The sequence below is a fragment of the Nematostella vectensis genome, chromosome 6 (assembly GCF_932526225.1).
Source record: "Nematostella vectensis chromosome 6, jaNemVect1.1, whole genome shotgun sequence".
In the NCBI taxonomy this organism is placed as follows: Eukaryota; Metazoa; Cnidaria; class Anthozoa; order Actiniaria; family Edwardsiidae; genus Nematostella; species Nematostella vectensis.
The window spans coordinates 17,283,792-17,302,761 of NC_064039.1; the positions used below are offsets into that span (position 1 = coordinate 17,283,792).

Consider the following 18,970-nt stretch of genomic DNA (forward strand, 5'->3'; position numbering starts at 1 on the left):
GAGTGGAACATCTAAACATCGAGCAATTAATGTTTTCATTGTCAAACAGCTCTTTTGCCCTGTAAAGTGCATTAGGACCTACTAAAGATCTCTTTTCAGCCATCTTGCACAAAAATAGTTGTCATACATGGTCATTATAACAAGCCCCTAGCTACACACCTGGTCATTATAACAAGCCCCTAGCTACACACCTGGCCCTGGTAACAAGCCCCTAGCTACACACCTGGCCCTAATAACAAGCCCCTAGCTACACACCTGGCCCTAATAACAAGCCCCTAGCTACACACCTGGTCATTATAACAAGCCCCTAGCTACACACCTGGCCCTGATCACAAGCTCCTAGCTACACACCTGGCCCTGGTAACAAGCCCCTAGCTACACACCTGGCCCTAATAACAAGCCCCTAGCTATACACCTGGTCATTATAACAAGCCCCTAGCTATACACCTGGTCATTATAACAAGCCCCTAGCTACACACCTGGCCCTGGTAACAAGCCCCTAGCTACACACCTGGCCCTAATAACAAGCCCCTAGCTACACACCTGGCCCTAATAACAAGCCCCTAGCTACACACCTGGTCATTATAACAAGCCCCTAGCTACACACCTGGCCCTGATCACAAGCTCCTAGCTACACACCTGGCCCTGGTAACAAGCCCCTAGCTACACACCTGGCCCTAATAACAAGCCCCTAGCTATACACCTGGTCATTATAACAAGCCCCTAGCTTTTCACCTGGTCATTATAACAAGCCCCTAGCTACACACCTGGTCATTATAACAAGCCCCTAGCTACACACCTGGCCCTAATAACAAGCCCCTAGCTATACACCTGGCCCTAATAACAAGCCCCTAGCTATACACCTGGCCCTAATAACAAGCCCCTAGCTACACACCTGGCCCTGAACACAAGCCCCTAGCTACACACCTGGCCCTAATAACAAGCCCCTAGCTACACACCTGGCCCTAATAACAAGCCCCTAGCTACACACCTGGCCCTAATAACAAGCCCCTAGCTACACACCTGGCCCTGATCACAAGCCCATAGCTACACACCTGGCCCTGGTAACAAGCCCCTAGCTACACACCTGGCCCTGGTAACAAGCCCCTAGCTACACACCTGGCCCTAATAACAATCCCCTAGCTACACACCTGGCCCTGAACACAAGCCCCTAGCTACACACCTGGCCCTGGTAACAAGCCCCTAGCTACACACCTGGCCCTGAACACAAGCCCCTAGCTACACACCTGGCCCTAATAACAATCCCCTAGCTACACACCTGGCCCTGAACACAAGCCCCTAGCTACACACCTGGCCCTGGTAACAAGCCCCTAGCTACACACCTGGCCCTGAACACAAGCCCCTAGCTACACACCTGGCCCTGAACACAAGCCCCTAGCTACACACCTGGCCCTGGTAACAAGCCCCTAGCTACACACCTGGCCCTAATAACAAGCCCCTAGCTACACACCTGGCCCTGGTAACAAGCCCCTAGCTACACACCTGGCCCTGAACACAAGCCCTAGGCTACACACCTGGCCCTAATAACAAGCCCCTAGCTACACACCTGGCCCTAATAACAAGCCCCTAGCTACACACCTGGCCCTAATAACAAGCCCCTAGCTACACACCTGGCCCTAATAACAAGCCCCTAGCTATACACCTGGTCATTATAACAAGCCCCTAGCTATACACCTGGTCATTATAACAAGCCCCTAGCTATACACCTGGTCATTATAACAAGCCCCTAGCTATACACCTGGTCATTATAACAAGCCCCTAGCTACACACATGGCCCTAAACACAAGCCCCTAGCTACACACCTGACCCTAAACACAAGCCCCTAGCTACACACCTGACCCTAAACACAAGCCCCTAGCTACACAACTGGCCCTGGTAACAATCCCTTAGCTACACACCTGACCCTGAACACAAGCCCCTAGCTACACAACTGGCCCTGGTAACAATCCCCTAGCTACACACCTGACCCTAAACACAAGCCCCTAGCTACACAACTGGCCCTGGTAACAATCCCCTAGCTACACACCTGACCCTGTAACAAGCCCCTAGCTACACACCTGGCCCTGGTAACAAGCCCATAGTTTCACCACCTGGACCTGTAGCAAGCCCCTGGTGGGTTGAAATTACGGCCACACATTTCAAACTATCGCATAAAGAATATGAAGGGTAGTTTTTTTGTATAAAGCAATAAAAGCGCAATGCAAGTTAGTGTCTGGCATTGTTCTCGATTGTGTTTTTTCATTTGTTCTTGTTGGAAGAGAGAGAAAGCCTAACAGGGAGGGGGGGTCTGGGTAGGATGATCTGTTTAAAAAAACAACGGCCTTACACGTAGGCTTGAACGAAAAATGACCATGGAAGGTCATCTAGCTACTTTTCCTTTTCATGGTAAGGCAGTGTGAACGGTCAGATCAGGCTATAACTTCCTCTCTACATCCCCGATTTATTCCCTAATTGTATTATCTCTCTTTTTCAATGAACCTTCTGTGTATAATTATAGTCACCGTTATGTTTGAGGGCTCAAAAAATCTCCAAATGACAGAGTTTTCCTCGTACCTCGCCATTCTCGTCATTTTCGAGGTTATGCTAGGGTAAAAAGTGCTATTTTGAAAAAAAAAATGCGTCAAATATATTTTTTTTTCAGAACCCAAAAATTGTGTTGTAGATTTGATTAGACCAATAACTTGGCTAAAAGCCCATACTTCAACACTATCCATATCGTCATGCGCATCGGAGATAATTGCGAGCAAAAATGGTAATTTTTAAACAGCTGCTGGTGATTGACGGGAAGCAATTTCCCACGGACGTAGATTGGGGTTGAGTCCGCGGACTCCCAGCGGTCATACCCAACCTCTCAGTCGGAATCTTCTAAACACCATCTTCGTAAAGTGCGAGATTGTCGGAGAAATCCAAGATGGCAGTCCGACTTTTGTGTGGTGACAGATCATAAAAATATCTAGTCTTTAGGTCCTTTGCAACTCACTTGAGTCAGTGTTTGTTAGTCAGTGTCTGTACGGTGGCCCGTATATGTCATGCGAAAATAAGAACACAACGTATTCACAAAACTAAAAACACATTCACAAAACCTCAAGGCACATTTGCAAAACCTCGAAAAACAAGTTCACAAAACCTCAAAACACATTGGAAAAAACTCCAAACACATTGGAAAAAACTCAAAACACATTGGAAAAAACTCGAAACACATTGAAAAAAACTCAAAACACATTGGAAAAAACTCGAAACATTGGAAAAAACTCGAAACACATTGGAAAAAACTCAAAACACATTGGAAAAAGCTCAAAACACATTGGAAAATACTCAAAACCCATTGGAAAAAACTCAAAACACATTCGCAAAAAACTGCAAAACACATTCGCAAAAACTCCAAAACACATTCGCAAAAACCATCATTACCAGGCATTAAACAACAAACGTGTAGGGGCGGGTGATGAGGGCCTTATCATTCGAAACACGCTTCATATACGTACCATACATAACGCTTGTATTTTTCTGAGATGGAGAGCGACGAAGACTTTCTGAATTGACACAGAATACGTTTTCGCAAGCCGAACAGTTTCTTCCGTATTTCGATCTTTTCGGAACGATCCTTGGAACAACAAGCCGTAATATTACGTTTCTAAGTGAAGAAGAAGTTGAAAAGAGAAAGGACGATAGGATTCCGGAACACGAAAACCAACACGGTGTGGGCTGTTCGTACCTATCAAGAGTTGGCAGAAGTGAGGAATAAGAACCAGAGCTGTGGCAGGATCGGATAGTTTCGTAAGTTTCGATAGTATCAAAGGTGTTCAATTGTAGGGTTAATGAAGTAATGAGAGAGGATATTTGTAAGGTTGATAAAGTCATAATGAGCGAGGGCGAAAGTGGCAATAAACCCCTAAAAAACCTGCGGATGTTAGAAATTAATATTTGAAGTTTGTCATGTTTATGGTCCAATAGATTTTGGAAATTTTTTGAGTGCCATATGGTTGGGTTTTGATATTCAGCATGGAAGAGTGCAGGTAGTGAATTGCCACCATTATAAATGCAAGGGATGTACACGAGCTTCCCCGGGATGGATCTATATACATTCCCCGCTCTTCCCTGCTGAATATCAAATCCCCTCCCCGGGCTCTTAGCTAGTTGCCGATTAATGAGCTTGCACGTGAAATAAAGCCCTACAGAAAAAAATGGAAACCGTGTCAATCATTTAATAATCCTACATATTACTTTCCTACCCTTACATACAACACACTTTCTTACAGACACTACACAGTCTTGTCACAATATTCGTACCCATCATAGCGGAGCTCCCATGCCGTGCGAAGCGCCGCGGGATTGGAGAGCCCCATACCTAAGAAAAGGGGTATACAAAACAAATATGGTAACAAATATTGGTAACCCATCGACTCGAGTCTTCGTGACGCGTCCCGCTGTCCGTCCGTCTGTCAGTCTATCAGTCCGTCCCTTAAAAGCATCATATGACAACCAAACTTGGCTGGTATCATGTATGTGTCAAGGGAGGTGCACGTGATTCGTGATTTGATCACGTGATTTATGACGTCATCGGTGACGTCACTGGAAGAAAAAATATGCAGACGTCATCAAAAAAAATATTTATATTTCACAAGTGAAAGATCATATGACAACCAAACTCGGTAGGTGTCATGTATATCCACCATTTCAACCATTTGCCACATAGCCCTATGCCTTGGCCATGGTACTTGCAATGCTATGTGTGTGCTATATGTATGGTGGACCACCCCTCCCCCTTACTTTTCATCATATCCACCATTTGCCACATAGCCCTATGCCTTGGCCATGGTACTTGCGGTGCTATGTGTCTGCTATGTATGGTGGACCACCCCTCCCCCTTACGTTTCACCATTTCCACCATTTGCCACATAGCCCTATCCCTTTGTCATGGTACTTGCAGTGCTATGTGTCTGCTATAGGTATGGTGGACCACCCCTCCCCCTTACGTTTCACCATTTCCACCATTTACCACATAGCCCTATCCCTTTGTCATGGTACTTGCAGTGCTATGTGTCTGCTATAGGTATGGTGGACCACCCCTCCCCATTATTTTTCACCATATCCAGCCCTGTGCCTTGTCCATGGTACTTGCAGTGCTATGCGTCGTCTATGTATGGTGGACCACCCCTCCCCCTTACTTTTCACCATCTCCACCATTTCCACCAAATCCACCTTTCGCCACATAGCCCTAGCCCTTGGCCACTAGTGTGCCTAGTCTGTGTGTTACATAGAACCTTTGTACGCTTGTTACGTGTACCTTAGTGTGCCTGGTCTACTTAGTCTACCACTACTGCTGTTTGTGTTACTGCGCCCGGGCTCGTTTTATGGGGTCAACTAGTGAAAAAAAGAGCTGTTTTTAAAAACGCTTGTGTCATTGCCCGTGGTCAAATTTCGAGATATTTTCTGATATCATATGAAACACTTTACCTATTCCTCATTTCAGAATAAGTAAATATTAAAAACAAGTTACTGGAATTAGATGCTAGGGGCACTTTCAATGTTTTAGATTCATAAGTGGTGTTATCCCCTTATCATGTAAGCCATACTTTAGCTCAGCTGTTACTGTCTGTGCAATTCTAGTAAATTTACAACCGCCAGTGATAAAGACTTTGCCTACTAAATGTTCATAGCAATAGAAACTAGCCCTCTCACCTCTGACTAATTTGTTGCAAAACTATGAGAAAAACAGAGTGCAAACTCCGGCCCCCTATTTCGAACTCACAACCAGTCAAGTTAAACTTCCATTGACCTGAGACGATCTGCCTTGCAGCTTCCAACATGTGAACAACAGTCACCCTTTACATTAGCGACAGCTCTGTGGTAGCTTGCTGTTTGCAATGGTATGCTTGTAACTTGCTTGAAATTAATATCACTTTTACACATCAGGGGAGTTCTATAGGAAGTGATTAAGCATATTTTTGGTATAGCGAATGATATGTTTGCATGCTGAGATTGGTTAAATTGGAGTAGGTTAGGGAAAGGTCATTATTTATCGGGGGGAAGGGCTGCTAAGTTGATTTTTTTTCCGGTTCAAACATTTTGACCCCCATTTCAAGACCCAAAGTGGTGACCCCCCCCTCCCCGAAAAAGACGCGACCAAAAAGCCATCCCCCGGAACAAAAGGAGCTGATGGCCTGAATGTGTCCTGATGGTGCTCTAGCACTATTTCGGGGTAGAAGCACTATTTCACGAAAAGTAATGAAAAAGCTATATGGATACAGTATATTTACTCCCAGTAGGAAATATAGAGAAAACAGGACATGCTAAGGGGTCCCACAGCTCCGAATTATAATGTGTGTAATGGGGGGGGGGGGGGATAAGCAGGCAGCCCATGCAAGGGGCGGCGGAGCTGGTCTTTACACAATCATCAAGTCAGGAGCAGTGTCGATTTAAAGCCCATATTCAATGGGTATATAAAGTATTGTATCTATCTATCTATCTATCTATCTATCTATCTATCTATCTATCTATCTATCTATCTATCTATCTATCTATCTATCTATCTATCTATCTATCTATCTATCTATCTATCTATCTATCTATCTATCTATCTATCTATCTATCTATCTATCTATCTATCTATCTATCTATCTATCTATCTATCTATCTATCTATCTATCTATCTATCTATCTATCTATCTATCTATCTATCTATCTATCTATCTATCTATCTATCTATCTATCTATCTATCTATCTATCTATCTATCTATCTATCTATCTATCTATCTATCTATCTATCTATCTATCTATCTATCTATCTATCTATCTATATATATATATATATATATATCAGCAAAAAGATCTTCGACCGTATCAATAGCGTAATTGCAAAGAAACGAAACTTCAACCAATGGAAAAGCACTAAAGCCGTCATTGACTGGTTCAAGGCTGCCGAAAACAAACACCAACTCAACTTCATCTGTTTTGACATTGTAGAATTCTACCCATCTATCAGCCAAGACCTACTATCAAGAGCACTCGACTTCGCCTCCAACTATGACGAAATCACCCCTGATGAAAAAGAGATCATAACCCACTCCAAGAGCTCCTTCCTGGTCCACAACCAAACACCCTGGCAGAAGAAAGGCAACACGATATTTGATGTTACGATGGGGAGCTTCGATGGCGCAGAAACCTGTGAACTTGTAGGCAACTTCCTTCTCTCCCAACTTCAGGACCTCAATATGAACGTAGGACTCTACCGCGACGACGGACTAGCCATCACCAACGCCACACCCAGAGCCACCGAAAACCTAAAAAAGGAACTATGCCGCATCTTCAGCAACAACGGACTCCGAATCACCATTGAGGCAAACAAACAAGTTGTCAATTTCCTAGACGTCACCCTCGACCTAAAACGTAATGCACACCAGCCTTATACAAAGCCGAACTCCTCGCTGCAATATGTCCACCGTGAGAGCAACCACCCGCCCTCCATCACCAAGAACATCCCTGCTGGTATCAACAGACGCCTATCTGCCCTATCTTCAGACCAAGCCTCCTTTGACCAGACCGCGCCACCTTACCAGAAAGCACTCGACGATAGCGGATACAACTACACGTTACGCTACGAACCCAACACCGTAACCAACCGTAAAACCCGCAAACGCAACAACATCCTATGGTACAACCCGCCCTTCAGCAAGAACACCAGCACCAACATCGGCCACAGATTCCTCACTCTGATAGACAAGCACTTCCCGAAAGACAACCACCTCCGTAAAATCTTCAACAGAAACACCATCAAAATCAGTTACAGCTGCATGAACAACACCAAACAGATCATCGACAACCACAACAAGCGCATCATCACCGCATCGTCGGCTACCGAGATTGCCAGCTCCGCCCCTACCACTACCAACAACAAGACATGCAACTGCCGACAGAAAGACACCTGCCCTCTAGACGGAAACTGCCTACAGTCATCTGTTATCTACCAAGCTACCGTAACTCGAAAAGACAACAACACCTCGGAAACATACGTCGGGCTCACTGAAAACAGCTTCAAGACCAGGTGCAGAAACCACACCGCATCATTCCGACACGCCAAACACAGAAACTCCACCGAACTCAGCAAACACGTCTGGGCTCTCAAGGACAGCATGATTGAGTACTTTATTTCATGGCGCATTCTTTCTTCCCACTCCGCCTACAACAGTACCACTAAGCGTTGCAACCTCTGCCTCAAGGAAAAGCTGACGATCATCTGCCAACCCAAACTATCAACTCTAAATAAACGCAATGAACTCGTGTCCTCGTGCCGCCACAGAAACAAAGCCCTGCTACGAAACAATTAGAACTGTTAATCCCGTCACCGTTAAATTTTCGCGCTATCAATTTTTCACACGTTCCGCACTGTTAGCTTTCGCCCCGCATATTTAATGTAACTCGCTATTGTTCCTCTTACCGCCTTAGCTAAACTATCAGTCTATTATTATGCAAATTTCAATGTTAATAGTATATATACGATGGTAGGAATATTCTCATTAAATCCCCTGATGAGTGGGCAACCACGAAACAGACCTGTAGGGAAACCTATGTAGTTTGTATTTTTCTCAAACCAACACTATACACCGCTCTACTTTCGAGTATTGAGCACTTTCTATGAAAGCCTTCAACCATCATTTTATCCAGACTCCAAGTTTTTCTTGTTGAGCACTCTAAGGCTACTCATTATGGAAAAATTCCACATCAACTACTCAACGAAGAATATTCCCCTACCATCTCGCAGTGATTACCTCCAACGCCTTATTGAAAAAACCGAACACTTTTTACGCCGAATGCGCTGGAAAGCACACTTCTTCCTAAACACAGACACCGCCTCGACCTCCAAAGAAACCTATGGATTCCGCTCAACCAAAAATCCGCCTCCTGTAGAAAAACTGAAAGAGTTCGAAGAAGACATGTTAAAAATGATCCAGTCAGTAAAATTCAAGAACCTGAACACTCCTTTCCTGGGCAAGCTAAAAGAAGACACCGACAACATTAAAAAAGAACCTAAACTACTGATCCCCGCAGATAAAACCACAAACTTCTACAAACTAGAGCCAGCTACCTACAAGAATCTCCTAGAAAAAGAAATAAACAAGTCCTACAAAAAAGCACCCTCCGAAACAACGCAATCTGTCCACAAGAAAAACAAAGAGATCGCTACAAAACTGGATTTAGACGATAGAATGGACACCACAGCCAACAAGCAAGCCTTCATAACTCTCAAAGACCATAAGCCGAACTTCGCTAACAAACCTACCTGCAGACTCATCAACCCCACAAAACCCGAAACCGGAAAAATCAGCAAAAAGATCCTCGACCGTATCAATAGCGTAATTGCAAAGAAACGAAACTTCAACCAATGGAAAAGCACTAAAGCCGTCATTGACTGGTTCAAGGCTGCCGAAAACAAACACCAACTCAACTTCATCTGTTTTGACATTGTAGAATTCTACCCATCTATCAGCCAAGACCTACTATCAAGAGCACTCGACTTCGCCTCCAACTATGACGAAATCACCCCTGATGAAAAAGAGATCATAACCCACTCCAAGAGCTCCTTCCTGGTCCACAACCAAACACCCTGGCAGAAGAAAGGCAACACGATATTTGATGTTACGATGGGGAGCTTCGATGGCGCAGAAACCTGTGAACTTGTAGGCAACTTCCTTCTCTCCCAACTTCAGGACCTCAATATGAACGTAGGACTCTACCGCGACGACGGACTAGCCATCACCAACGCCACACCCAGAGCCACCGAAAACCTAAAAAAGGAACTATGCCGCATCTTCAACAACAACGGACTCCGAATCACCATTGAGGCAAACAAACAAGTTGTCAATTTCCTAGACGTCACCCTCGACCTAAAACGTAATGCACACCAGCCTTATACAAAGCCGAACTCCTCGCTACAATATGTCCACCGTGAGAGCAACCACCCGCCCTCCATCACCAAGAACATCCCTGCTGGTATCAACAGACGCCTATCTGCCCTATCTTCAGACCAAGCCTCCTTTGACCAGACCGCGCCACCTTACCAGAAAGCACTCGACGATAGCGGATACAACTACACGTTACGCTACGAACCCAACACCGTAACCAACCGTAAAACCCGCAAACGCAACAACATCCTATGGTACAACCCGCCCTTCAGCAAGAACACCAGCACCAACATCGGCCACAGATTCCTCACCCTGATAGACAAGCACTTCCCGAAAGACAACCACCTCCGTAAAATCTTCAACAGAAACACCATCAAAATCAGTTACAGCTGCATGAACAACACCAAACAGATAATCGACAACCACAACAAGCGCATCATCACCGCATCGTCGGCTACCGAGATTGCCAGCTCCGCCCCTACCACTACCAACAACAAGACATGCAACTGCCGACAGAAAGACACCTGCCCTCTAGACGGAAACTGCCTACAGACATCTGTTATCTACCAAGCTACCGTAACTCGAAAAGACAACAACACCTCGGAAACATACGTCGGGCTCACTGAAAACAGCTTCAAGACCAGGGACAGAAACCACACCGCATCATTCCGACACGCCAAACACAGAAACTCCACCGAACTCAGCAAACACGTCTGGGCTCTCAAGGACAGCATGATTGAGTACTTTATTTCATGGCGCATTCTTTCTTCCCACTCCGCCTACAACAGTACCACTAAGCGTTGCAACCTCTGCCTCAAGGAAAAGCTGACGATCATCTGCCAACCCAAACTATCAACTCTAAATAAACGCAATGAACTCGTGTCCTCGTGCCGCCACAGAAACAAAGCCCTGCTACGAAACAATTAGAACTGTTAATCCCGTCACCGTTAAATTTTCGCGCTATCAATTTTTCACACGTTCCGCACTGTTAGCTTTCGCCCCGCATATTTAATGTAACTCGCTATTGTTCCTCTTACCGCCTTAGCTAAACTATCAGTCTATTATTATGTAAATTTCAATGTTAATAGTATATATACGATGGTAGGAATATTCTCATTAAATCCCCTGATGAGTGGGCAACCACGAAACAGACCTGTAGGGAAACCTATGTAGTTTGTATTTTTCTCAAACCAACACTATACACCGCTCTACTTTCGAGTATTGAGCACTTTCTATGAAAGCCTTCAACCATCATTTTATCCAGACTCCAAGTTTTTCTTGTTGAGCACTCTAAGGCTACTCATTATGGAAAAATTCCACATCAACTACTCAACGAAGAATATTCCCCTACCATCTCGCAGTGATTACCTCCAACGCCTTATTGAAAAAACCGAACACTTTTTACGCCGAATGCGCTGGAAAGCACACTTCTTCCTAAACACAGACACCGCCTCGACCTCCAAAGAAACCTATGGATTCCGCTCAACCAAAAATCCGCCTCCTGTAGAAGAACTGAAAGAGTTCGAAGAAGACATGTTAAAAATGATCCAGTCAGTAAAATTCAAGAACCTGAACACTCCTTTCCTGGGCAAGCTAAAAGAAGACACCGACAACATTAAAAAAGAACCTAAACTACTGATCCCCGCAGATAAAACCACAAACTTCTACAAACTAGAGCCAGCTACCTACAAGAATCTCCTAGAAAAAGAAATAAACAACTTCATATACATACTCCCCCGTGAAATGTTTGTCATTATTGTTAAAACCTAAATCGCATCTTTAGAGCTCATTTCCACCAGAATTCTTATTTGTATATTTTTTTCATACTACCAATTTGAAAAGTTTGTGTGTGTATATGTGTGTGTGTGTTGTAGGTACTGAGATTGACTGGAGACTGACTTAGAGGTTGGTAAGTCTGTATTACAACCAAGTGATTAATATTACAAACAACGTAATTTCATTCCTTGTAAGAACAAAATAAGCAACAAGACCACTTTATGCAATTTGATTGCATTTCCAGTAATGGAATTGCGAGTCTCCGTTGAGATTTCAAATTCCAATATGACGGGCTGTAATCACAGCCTGAAAAGTCTTACCAGGAATTGGAGCTTGGGCTTCCTGTGCAGATTGCGTAAATTTGAAGATATATAGCGCGCGCTATTTTAGAACGCATGTATTTCCTTTCGTACATGTATTTCTTTTCGTGGTCATATTTTGCGTCTCGTGCCGAATAGATAGTATGACGGAACGATTCGCCTTTTTCTGAAAGTATTCTGTTGAAGAATAAGATTTAACTGCGTTTTCCAAGGTATATAGCTGCATTCATTATCTTTAAAAGGTGATCAATTTGCATATTCTCGAAGCATATTACTCATAAAGCTTGCGCGCGCTGATTTCAGCCTTACAAAGCTATTATGACGTATACTCTCAGCCTTACAAAGCTATTATGACGTATACTCACATATCTGCAGCGAGTATCGCCAGGTAAGTCACCAATTCTTTCATTGAAAATTTTCGTCCTTTTTAAACAAATTTCTCTTTTGGATTTTACATCATGCCCATTTGTAACCCGCAACATATCTGTCTTTTTTTTCTTGTTACTTTGTGAACAACCGTAACAAGGGTAGGAATCTAATTTGTTTTATCATGGCAACAGTAACACAAACAGCAGTAGTGGTAGACTAAGTAGACCAGGCACACTAAGGTACACGTAACAAGCGTACAAAGGTTCTATGTAACACACAGACTAGGCACACTAGTGGCGTTGGTAACATGAACAACGGTAACAAGGGTACTAAAAACAAATATGCTGCGGCTAAACAGGCACATTGGATTTCCTTAAAAGGAAATTGTTTTTCTAGCAGTTTTTGGGGTAAATATCAAGAATTCATATCTCATAGTAAATATTCAAAATATCGAACATATTTTTGTATATATGATATTTAAAAAAAACAGCAACAACGACATCAACGACAACAAAAACAACAGCAACAATAATAACAAGAACAGGCAGGCATTTCACCACGCACTCCAAGCTGTAATGCAAATTTGAAGAAGCTCTTTCATCCTAGATGCAATGTCGGTTGAGATAGTTTATCACGCATCTAGAGGAAATACCACTTTGGTGCGACGTCTATTGGAGGAGGGAGTGCACCCTGACGCCTGCTCGGCCAATGGCGAAACGGCCATCTTCCACGCTGCTCTCGCGGGACATGCCCGCATCGTGAAGCTTTTATTAAAATACGGTGCAGACCCAAACAGGTAATAGCAAAATTCTCTAGGCCAAAGCACTAGTCTATAAAATAGTCGTAAGGTAATTACCGAGTCCTATAGAGGTAAAGAGTTTTTGTGGATGAAAGGCTAGCGCTAACCTTGTAGCTTACGTTTAGCCGCTTACTCGCGAACATATCCTCTCGTAGCGTCAACGCAACGGTGATAACGGTGATAATAGTGTTCCGTGATGCCATTGTAATAAATTTGAATAAATTAATTTGACAACTGTGCATGTATTTTCTCTTAAAAAGCACGCGAAACACGTTCAGGTTTCGGCAAAATAAACATTCCAACATCGCCCTAATATGTAGATCTAGGCGCTGCCTAAAAGCGGAGTCCGCAGTGAACACTTTATGTTGACTGATTGAGGTAGTTTTAGGGGAGCTAGGGGTCTAGGATACTGCTCTCATCTTTAGAATGTTTTTTTTAATAAGATTAAAAATACAGGAATATATGTAGTTTCAAATTGTATTGACCCCACCAAATGGATCCAGCCATCATTCAATAATATAAATTATGCAGTACATTAAAGTTAACAAACACAATTCCTGGTGTGAAAATGGCTGTCAAAGTTGTCCAGAGTCTAATTGTAAATTCTTATGTCATTTCATAGAAGTAACTCATAAAAGTCATAAAAATAAATATCTAAAAGTCAACACTGACAGTGCTTAATGCTAACTTCAAATTTCAAACCCAACCAGTTCAGGAATTTATGTTTGGGGTAGAAAGGAAACAGCAAAGAATATCAATTGCATAAAAAATAGTCGGCAGAGAGGAAAAAAGAAGAAATTGACTCCACTTGAAAGGTTTAATAAAGAAATATAACAGTAATGCAAATAATTGGATTGTGCACTTTCTTGACATTTCACTTTTCTCCAAATGCTTTCTTTACAGATTTATTATTAAAAAAAAACAAGGGTGTTGCTAGTGTTATATAACTTAAGTATCTGCCTTTAAGAAAACATTCTCATCTTTAAAGTTCTGATAATGTAAATTTGTATCGAAGCTACATTCTGAAAAGCTTTGGGTGTAACAGCATTCCAAAGATAGAATAGTGTAGTGGGACACAGTTTAGATGCCATACTGAAGAAGTGGTGATTTTCCATCTGGATGTACATTTTAAAAATCCACAAATATGTACATCCAGTAATGCATTATATTTTGGTGCACCAACCATTTAACATGGTGGCCTGCTGTTTTTAAAAACCCTGGATCCAGCCTTTGTATACTCCAAAATAAATGCAATGGGAAACAGACTGATTTAGAAAAATCAAATTTCAAAACTTTCTTTCTTTTCATCAAGCCATTTACTTATAAGTAATCTTACTAATTTCCCGCAGCTATTTGAATAAAAAAATAAACACATGAGATGCAAGATGCAAACAATATAAACAAAAACATATATAGACAATAGGGGTTGTATTTTGGGTTTTTAATCCTCGCTGAGGAACATTTCTCTTGTAAGCTGAACAAGTTGCTCTAATGTATCTGTACTGTATCTTCCTGCTAAGGCCGTGACGTCACTGAACACGATTATCGCCGCCGTTGCGTAAAAGCTACAAGTATATATTTTCGCGAGTCAGCGGCTACACGTAGGCTATAACCTTGCATTTGTTCACGGGCTCCCAATGAGCAAACTATGGTTTACAATGTTTATCAAAAGATTGGCAGAATAATCGTAACATTTCAAGATACAAGTTATGTAGGAAATGCTCGTTCTACATGGGCTGGATAAGGGCAGATCGGTGGATCAACACCATGGATATGACAGCATTGCTTTTCTAGAAAGTAAATGACGTCATCATAGCATTATAACTTAGTCCAGACTTACCCGAGCTGGACATCACAGTCTTCATGGCTTCTTCGGGTAAGCGGACGAGTAAGTACGCAGCTGCTTTGTGTCCTATTATCTTTGTTCTACAAAGGAGTTCTTTTGTCTCTATTCTTCTCGTTCTTTGTGTCGAGGTGCGGATATTGTTCATTTGCCCAATCAAATTGCAGCTTGTAAGAGCTGCGTACTGACCCAGACTGGAATTTGAATAATATATAGATTTAGGCCCTGCCTAACAGCGGACTGAGTGAGGTTGTTTTAGGGGATCTAGGTGTCCAAGGGATCTAGTGGTCTTTAAAATTGATTTTTTTAATGAGATAAAAAATACCCAAATGCATTACATGCATGTAATCATTAAATTGTACTTGCCCCATGGGTCAAACCCTCATTCATAAATATAAAACATGCAGTATTAAAGTTAACAAACACAAACCCTGGTGTGAAAAAGGCTAGCTTAAGCCTTTGCCCTTCCAAAGATTTTTTAGTTCGGGGCAAAAACGATTCAACTCTATTTGTGTTTACCAATCAGACCAAATGAAACTGTGCTTATTTAAACTTATTCAGAACTGCCTTTTATTGTTTTTGTCTATCGCATCATTGAAGGTACGTCTATCTTAAATAATTTTCGTGTTTTCCTCATGTTTTGCCGTCTTGGCAGTGGCGCCCAAGTTCAAGCTCAATTAAAAGCTAGTACAGGTTGATGACGTCATACCGCTCGACAAATCAAAAACGTTTGTCAGACAGACGCTTATAATAGTATATATGTAATAATAACTCGATTGAGCACTTTCCTAACATTTCCCCTTTCCCCATTATCTTTAGGCTTAATTGAAACTAGTTTATGTAATATAAGTATCTTGCTCAAAGATACCTTCCCTTCATAGAAGTTCCATTAATTTGTTATTTGTATCAAAGCACCAAGTCATGGTCGAACAGCATTCCAAAGATAGAATAATATAGTTAAACACAGTTTGGGTACCCTACTTTAGTTTTCATGTATCACTTAGTGTTAATTTACCATCCCGAAGGCAATTGAAATCCACAAATGCACCAGTCATCACTAAATATTGGTGAGAATCAAGGTTTTGTGCCCTTGTGTCATCTCGGAGTTAACCGAGTCAAATCCGAGTCCGAGTCAAAATGCCGAGTCACTGGTCAGCGGTGTATTTTTCTTTAGAAAATTGCCCAGAATGCGTTGTAATCCGTTTTTCTCTCCCTTCCCCGAAAGCATGGCTTCGGCGAATGGGCTGGAAGGTAAGCAAAATGCTTCCATCTCAATGTTTTCTGTAATATATGTGCATATTAGATTTTTCTTTAACAGTCAAACAATATCATTGGCCCATTTTCTGCATCTATTTTTTCTCAACTTGCCGTTTATAGACGACCTCATCGATTTGGAATTGGACAACACTCGAGATGAGGTTTGTCATCCTCCGTTTTTTTATGTTAATATTTGAAAGTAGATCAATCTTATAAGCTTATACTGACTGTTATACTTGCTTTTATCTTCTTCCTCCAGAAGATTTTGATCGACTTGACAATCGAAGTCCCAAATTCGTCCCAAAAACCTGTAATGCCAAGTGGAGTCTGCCTCACACAACAAAAGATGGAAGAAACTTTATGGTCCCACGCACTTTCCATTCCTGTCTAAAATGGGAGTGCGTGGGATCTACCTTTCCCGAAGATAGCACCATAAGAAAACCTCCCGTTGGTTTAAAGTGGACCCAAATGCAGAGTTCTCTCCAGATGAGTGGCAGGTGATAACGTTCTTGGACTTCCCATTGTTGTAAGACTAAACGGGATACCACCTACTTCAAAATTGCGCTTCAAGTGCCTCGTATTCTTGGCAGTTTGTTCGATGACATAAGTTATTATGATACGTTAATGTTTCGTGACTTTGTCTTCGCCATAAAAGCGTTGACTGTATTTATCCACTTCAGTATTTTTGCTCCTTGTTTACATTCGTTATTCGTTTGTGAAGGTTATGAAATGGTAGCAGCACAAGAGTAAGCGAAGTACCATGATTTTGACCATATGGACTGTGTGGACTTTTTTGCGGAATCCATTTTACTGTTCAAGTTATATACACAATGTTACTGAAGTATGTCATTATTTATATTATACAGTCGTTTTTGTTCATTATTTACATACGTTATTCGTTTGTTAAGGTTATGAAATAGTGGCAGCACAAGAGTAAGTGAAAAACAATGTATGGCTAATGATTTTTGACCATATATACTGTGGACTTTTCATAGGAATGCATGTTACTTTTCAAGTATACTCCTTAGGCATATAACTATTTATATCAGTCTTGAATAAACAAGAAGAAAGAAGAAGACAAAAGGGATATGTATTTTTTTTATCAAAATATTTTGGCAAATGACTGTTTATTTTTATATTATGAGGGCTTTATGAGATTGATTTTGAATAAATAAGAATTCTAAAAATGACTGATGCAGTTACTAAATTTGCTTTGAACATGACAAAGTCAGTGGTGTTTCGTAATAAGGACAACATGAAGATCACTCGGACTAGAACATTTCAATCAAAACTACAGTTATATTTGCTCATGATGAAGTCGTACCACATGGATATGTGTACGATGTGTACGTGTATAAGGTCATCACCCCTTCACTTTGGCCTAAAAAGCACCACCTTCACTTTGTCTGGAATAGGGTATTTGCTCTTCCCTTAGCTATGAATTTTTCTTGTTTTGATGACGTCATCGATGACGTCAGATGACGCGACTATTGGGTTGCACCCCCCTGGTTGCCTGGATAACGTTCACCAAAGTTTGGTTGTCTGCCAGTGTTCCCTGCTTGAGTTGATGACGTCATCGATGACGTCAGGTCACGTGACTATTGGGCTGCACCCCCCTTGATGCCTGGATAACGTTCACCAATTTTGGCTTTCTGCCAGTGTTTATATTGGTTATTCACCGCCGGTGGCCAAGAGTTGTTACGTTCGCGATCGGGTACCCTGTGGTGCACGGGGACAAGGGGCGTCTCATTTTGTCCTGAAATAGGACCATAGTTCTGCTCGCGGTGTCCGGAAATAAGATTATCGTCATTCTCGAACCATTACTTCTCGCATTAGACCATTTTGACGTATTTTTATGTGACTCGGCATTTTGACTCGGACTCGGATTTGACTCGGGCCCGGATTTGACTCGTGTAACGGATTTACTCTACAATACATCTCGGTTTATGTATATGTTTAATATACTAAATTGGTGTGTTATTTCTGTAGTTCATGACACATCTTACCATTTCTTACTATTTTGTGTAACTATTCAATAAGGCAACATAAATTTTACTAACTATGCAGTTTATTTTTCCATCATTGTGAAAACATTTACAAAAGATGAAACAATAAACAATCTATACAAGGGTTTTCTAATTCCTATATTTTGAGAAAAGGGAACAAAGCCCCATACCCCTAAGATGATTTGATGCATCCTTGAAAGTCTTGTAATGCACTGTCATCATTGTTGGTTTATATACGATACAATGTGAGGATGACTATAGGCATGCTGCCTAATCAACTCAAACAACAAGTAGTTTTTATTAATGTTTTCATGCTTCTATTTACACTGAATTACATTGTATATTTAGGGAAAATCTTCAGGTACAGTGCTTACATACTCACATTCATAATATTGTAAACTGCATAGATCAGTCTGTGCATGTACAGCACACTTGATCATGCCTAATCCAGGTATTTACAATAAACAAATATTAACATGGTAATGGTAGTGGAGAGCTGGTAGTAGTAGGAGAAGTGGTTTGAGGAGATGCAGAATTGGAACTTGGGCTCCAAACTTTATGCACTTGGATAGGTCTGTGATTGAAATGTAAATAGGTCAAAGGTGAAGTGACAAGAAAAGCAATTATTATATTCGCTTTATTTACAACACATCATCTAAGTGCAACAATCAATGTT

General features: G+C 41.9%; 1 protein-coding gene and 2 long non-coding RNA genes across 3 annotated transcripts in view; 2 read left to right on the top strand and 1 right to left on the bottom strand.

Moving 5' to 3' along the window:
• The first annotated feature begins 12,376 nt into the window (after positions 1-12,376).
• Positions 12,377-18,970, top strand: part of LOC5506344 — a 78,010-nt gene continuing 71,416 nt past the window's right edge. Inside the window, exons 1-2 of the mRNA XM_032374719.2 lie at positions 12,377-12,408; positions 12,996-13,185. Of these exons, the coding sequence (XP_032230610.1) occupies positions 13,001-13,185 (185 nt within the window). The 5' untranslated portion in view covers positions 12,377-12,408; positions 12,996-13,000. The remainder of the gene's footprint in view (positions 12,409-12,995; positions 13,186-18,970) is intronic.
• LOC125567898 lies at positions 14,496-16,553 on the bottom strand. The gene is made up of 2 exons (XR_007311889.1): positions 16,047-16,553; positions 14,496-15,225 (listed from the first exon to the last, which is right to left on the bottom strand). It is a non-coding gene; the product is annotated as an uncharacterized LOC125567898 (long non-coding RNA).
• LOC5506347 lies at positions 16,222-17,456 on the top strand. Its single transcript, XR_004294369.2, has 3 exons — positions 16,222-16,282; positions 16,409-16,449; positions 16,548-17,456. It is a non-coding gene; the product is annotated as an uncharacterized LOC5506347 (long non-coding RNA).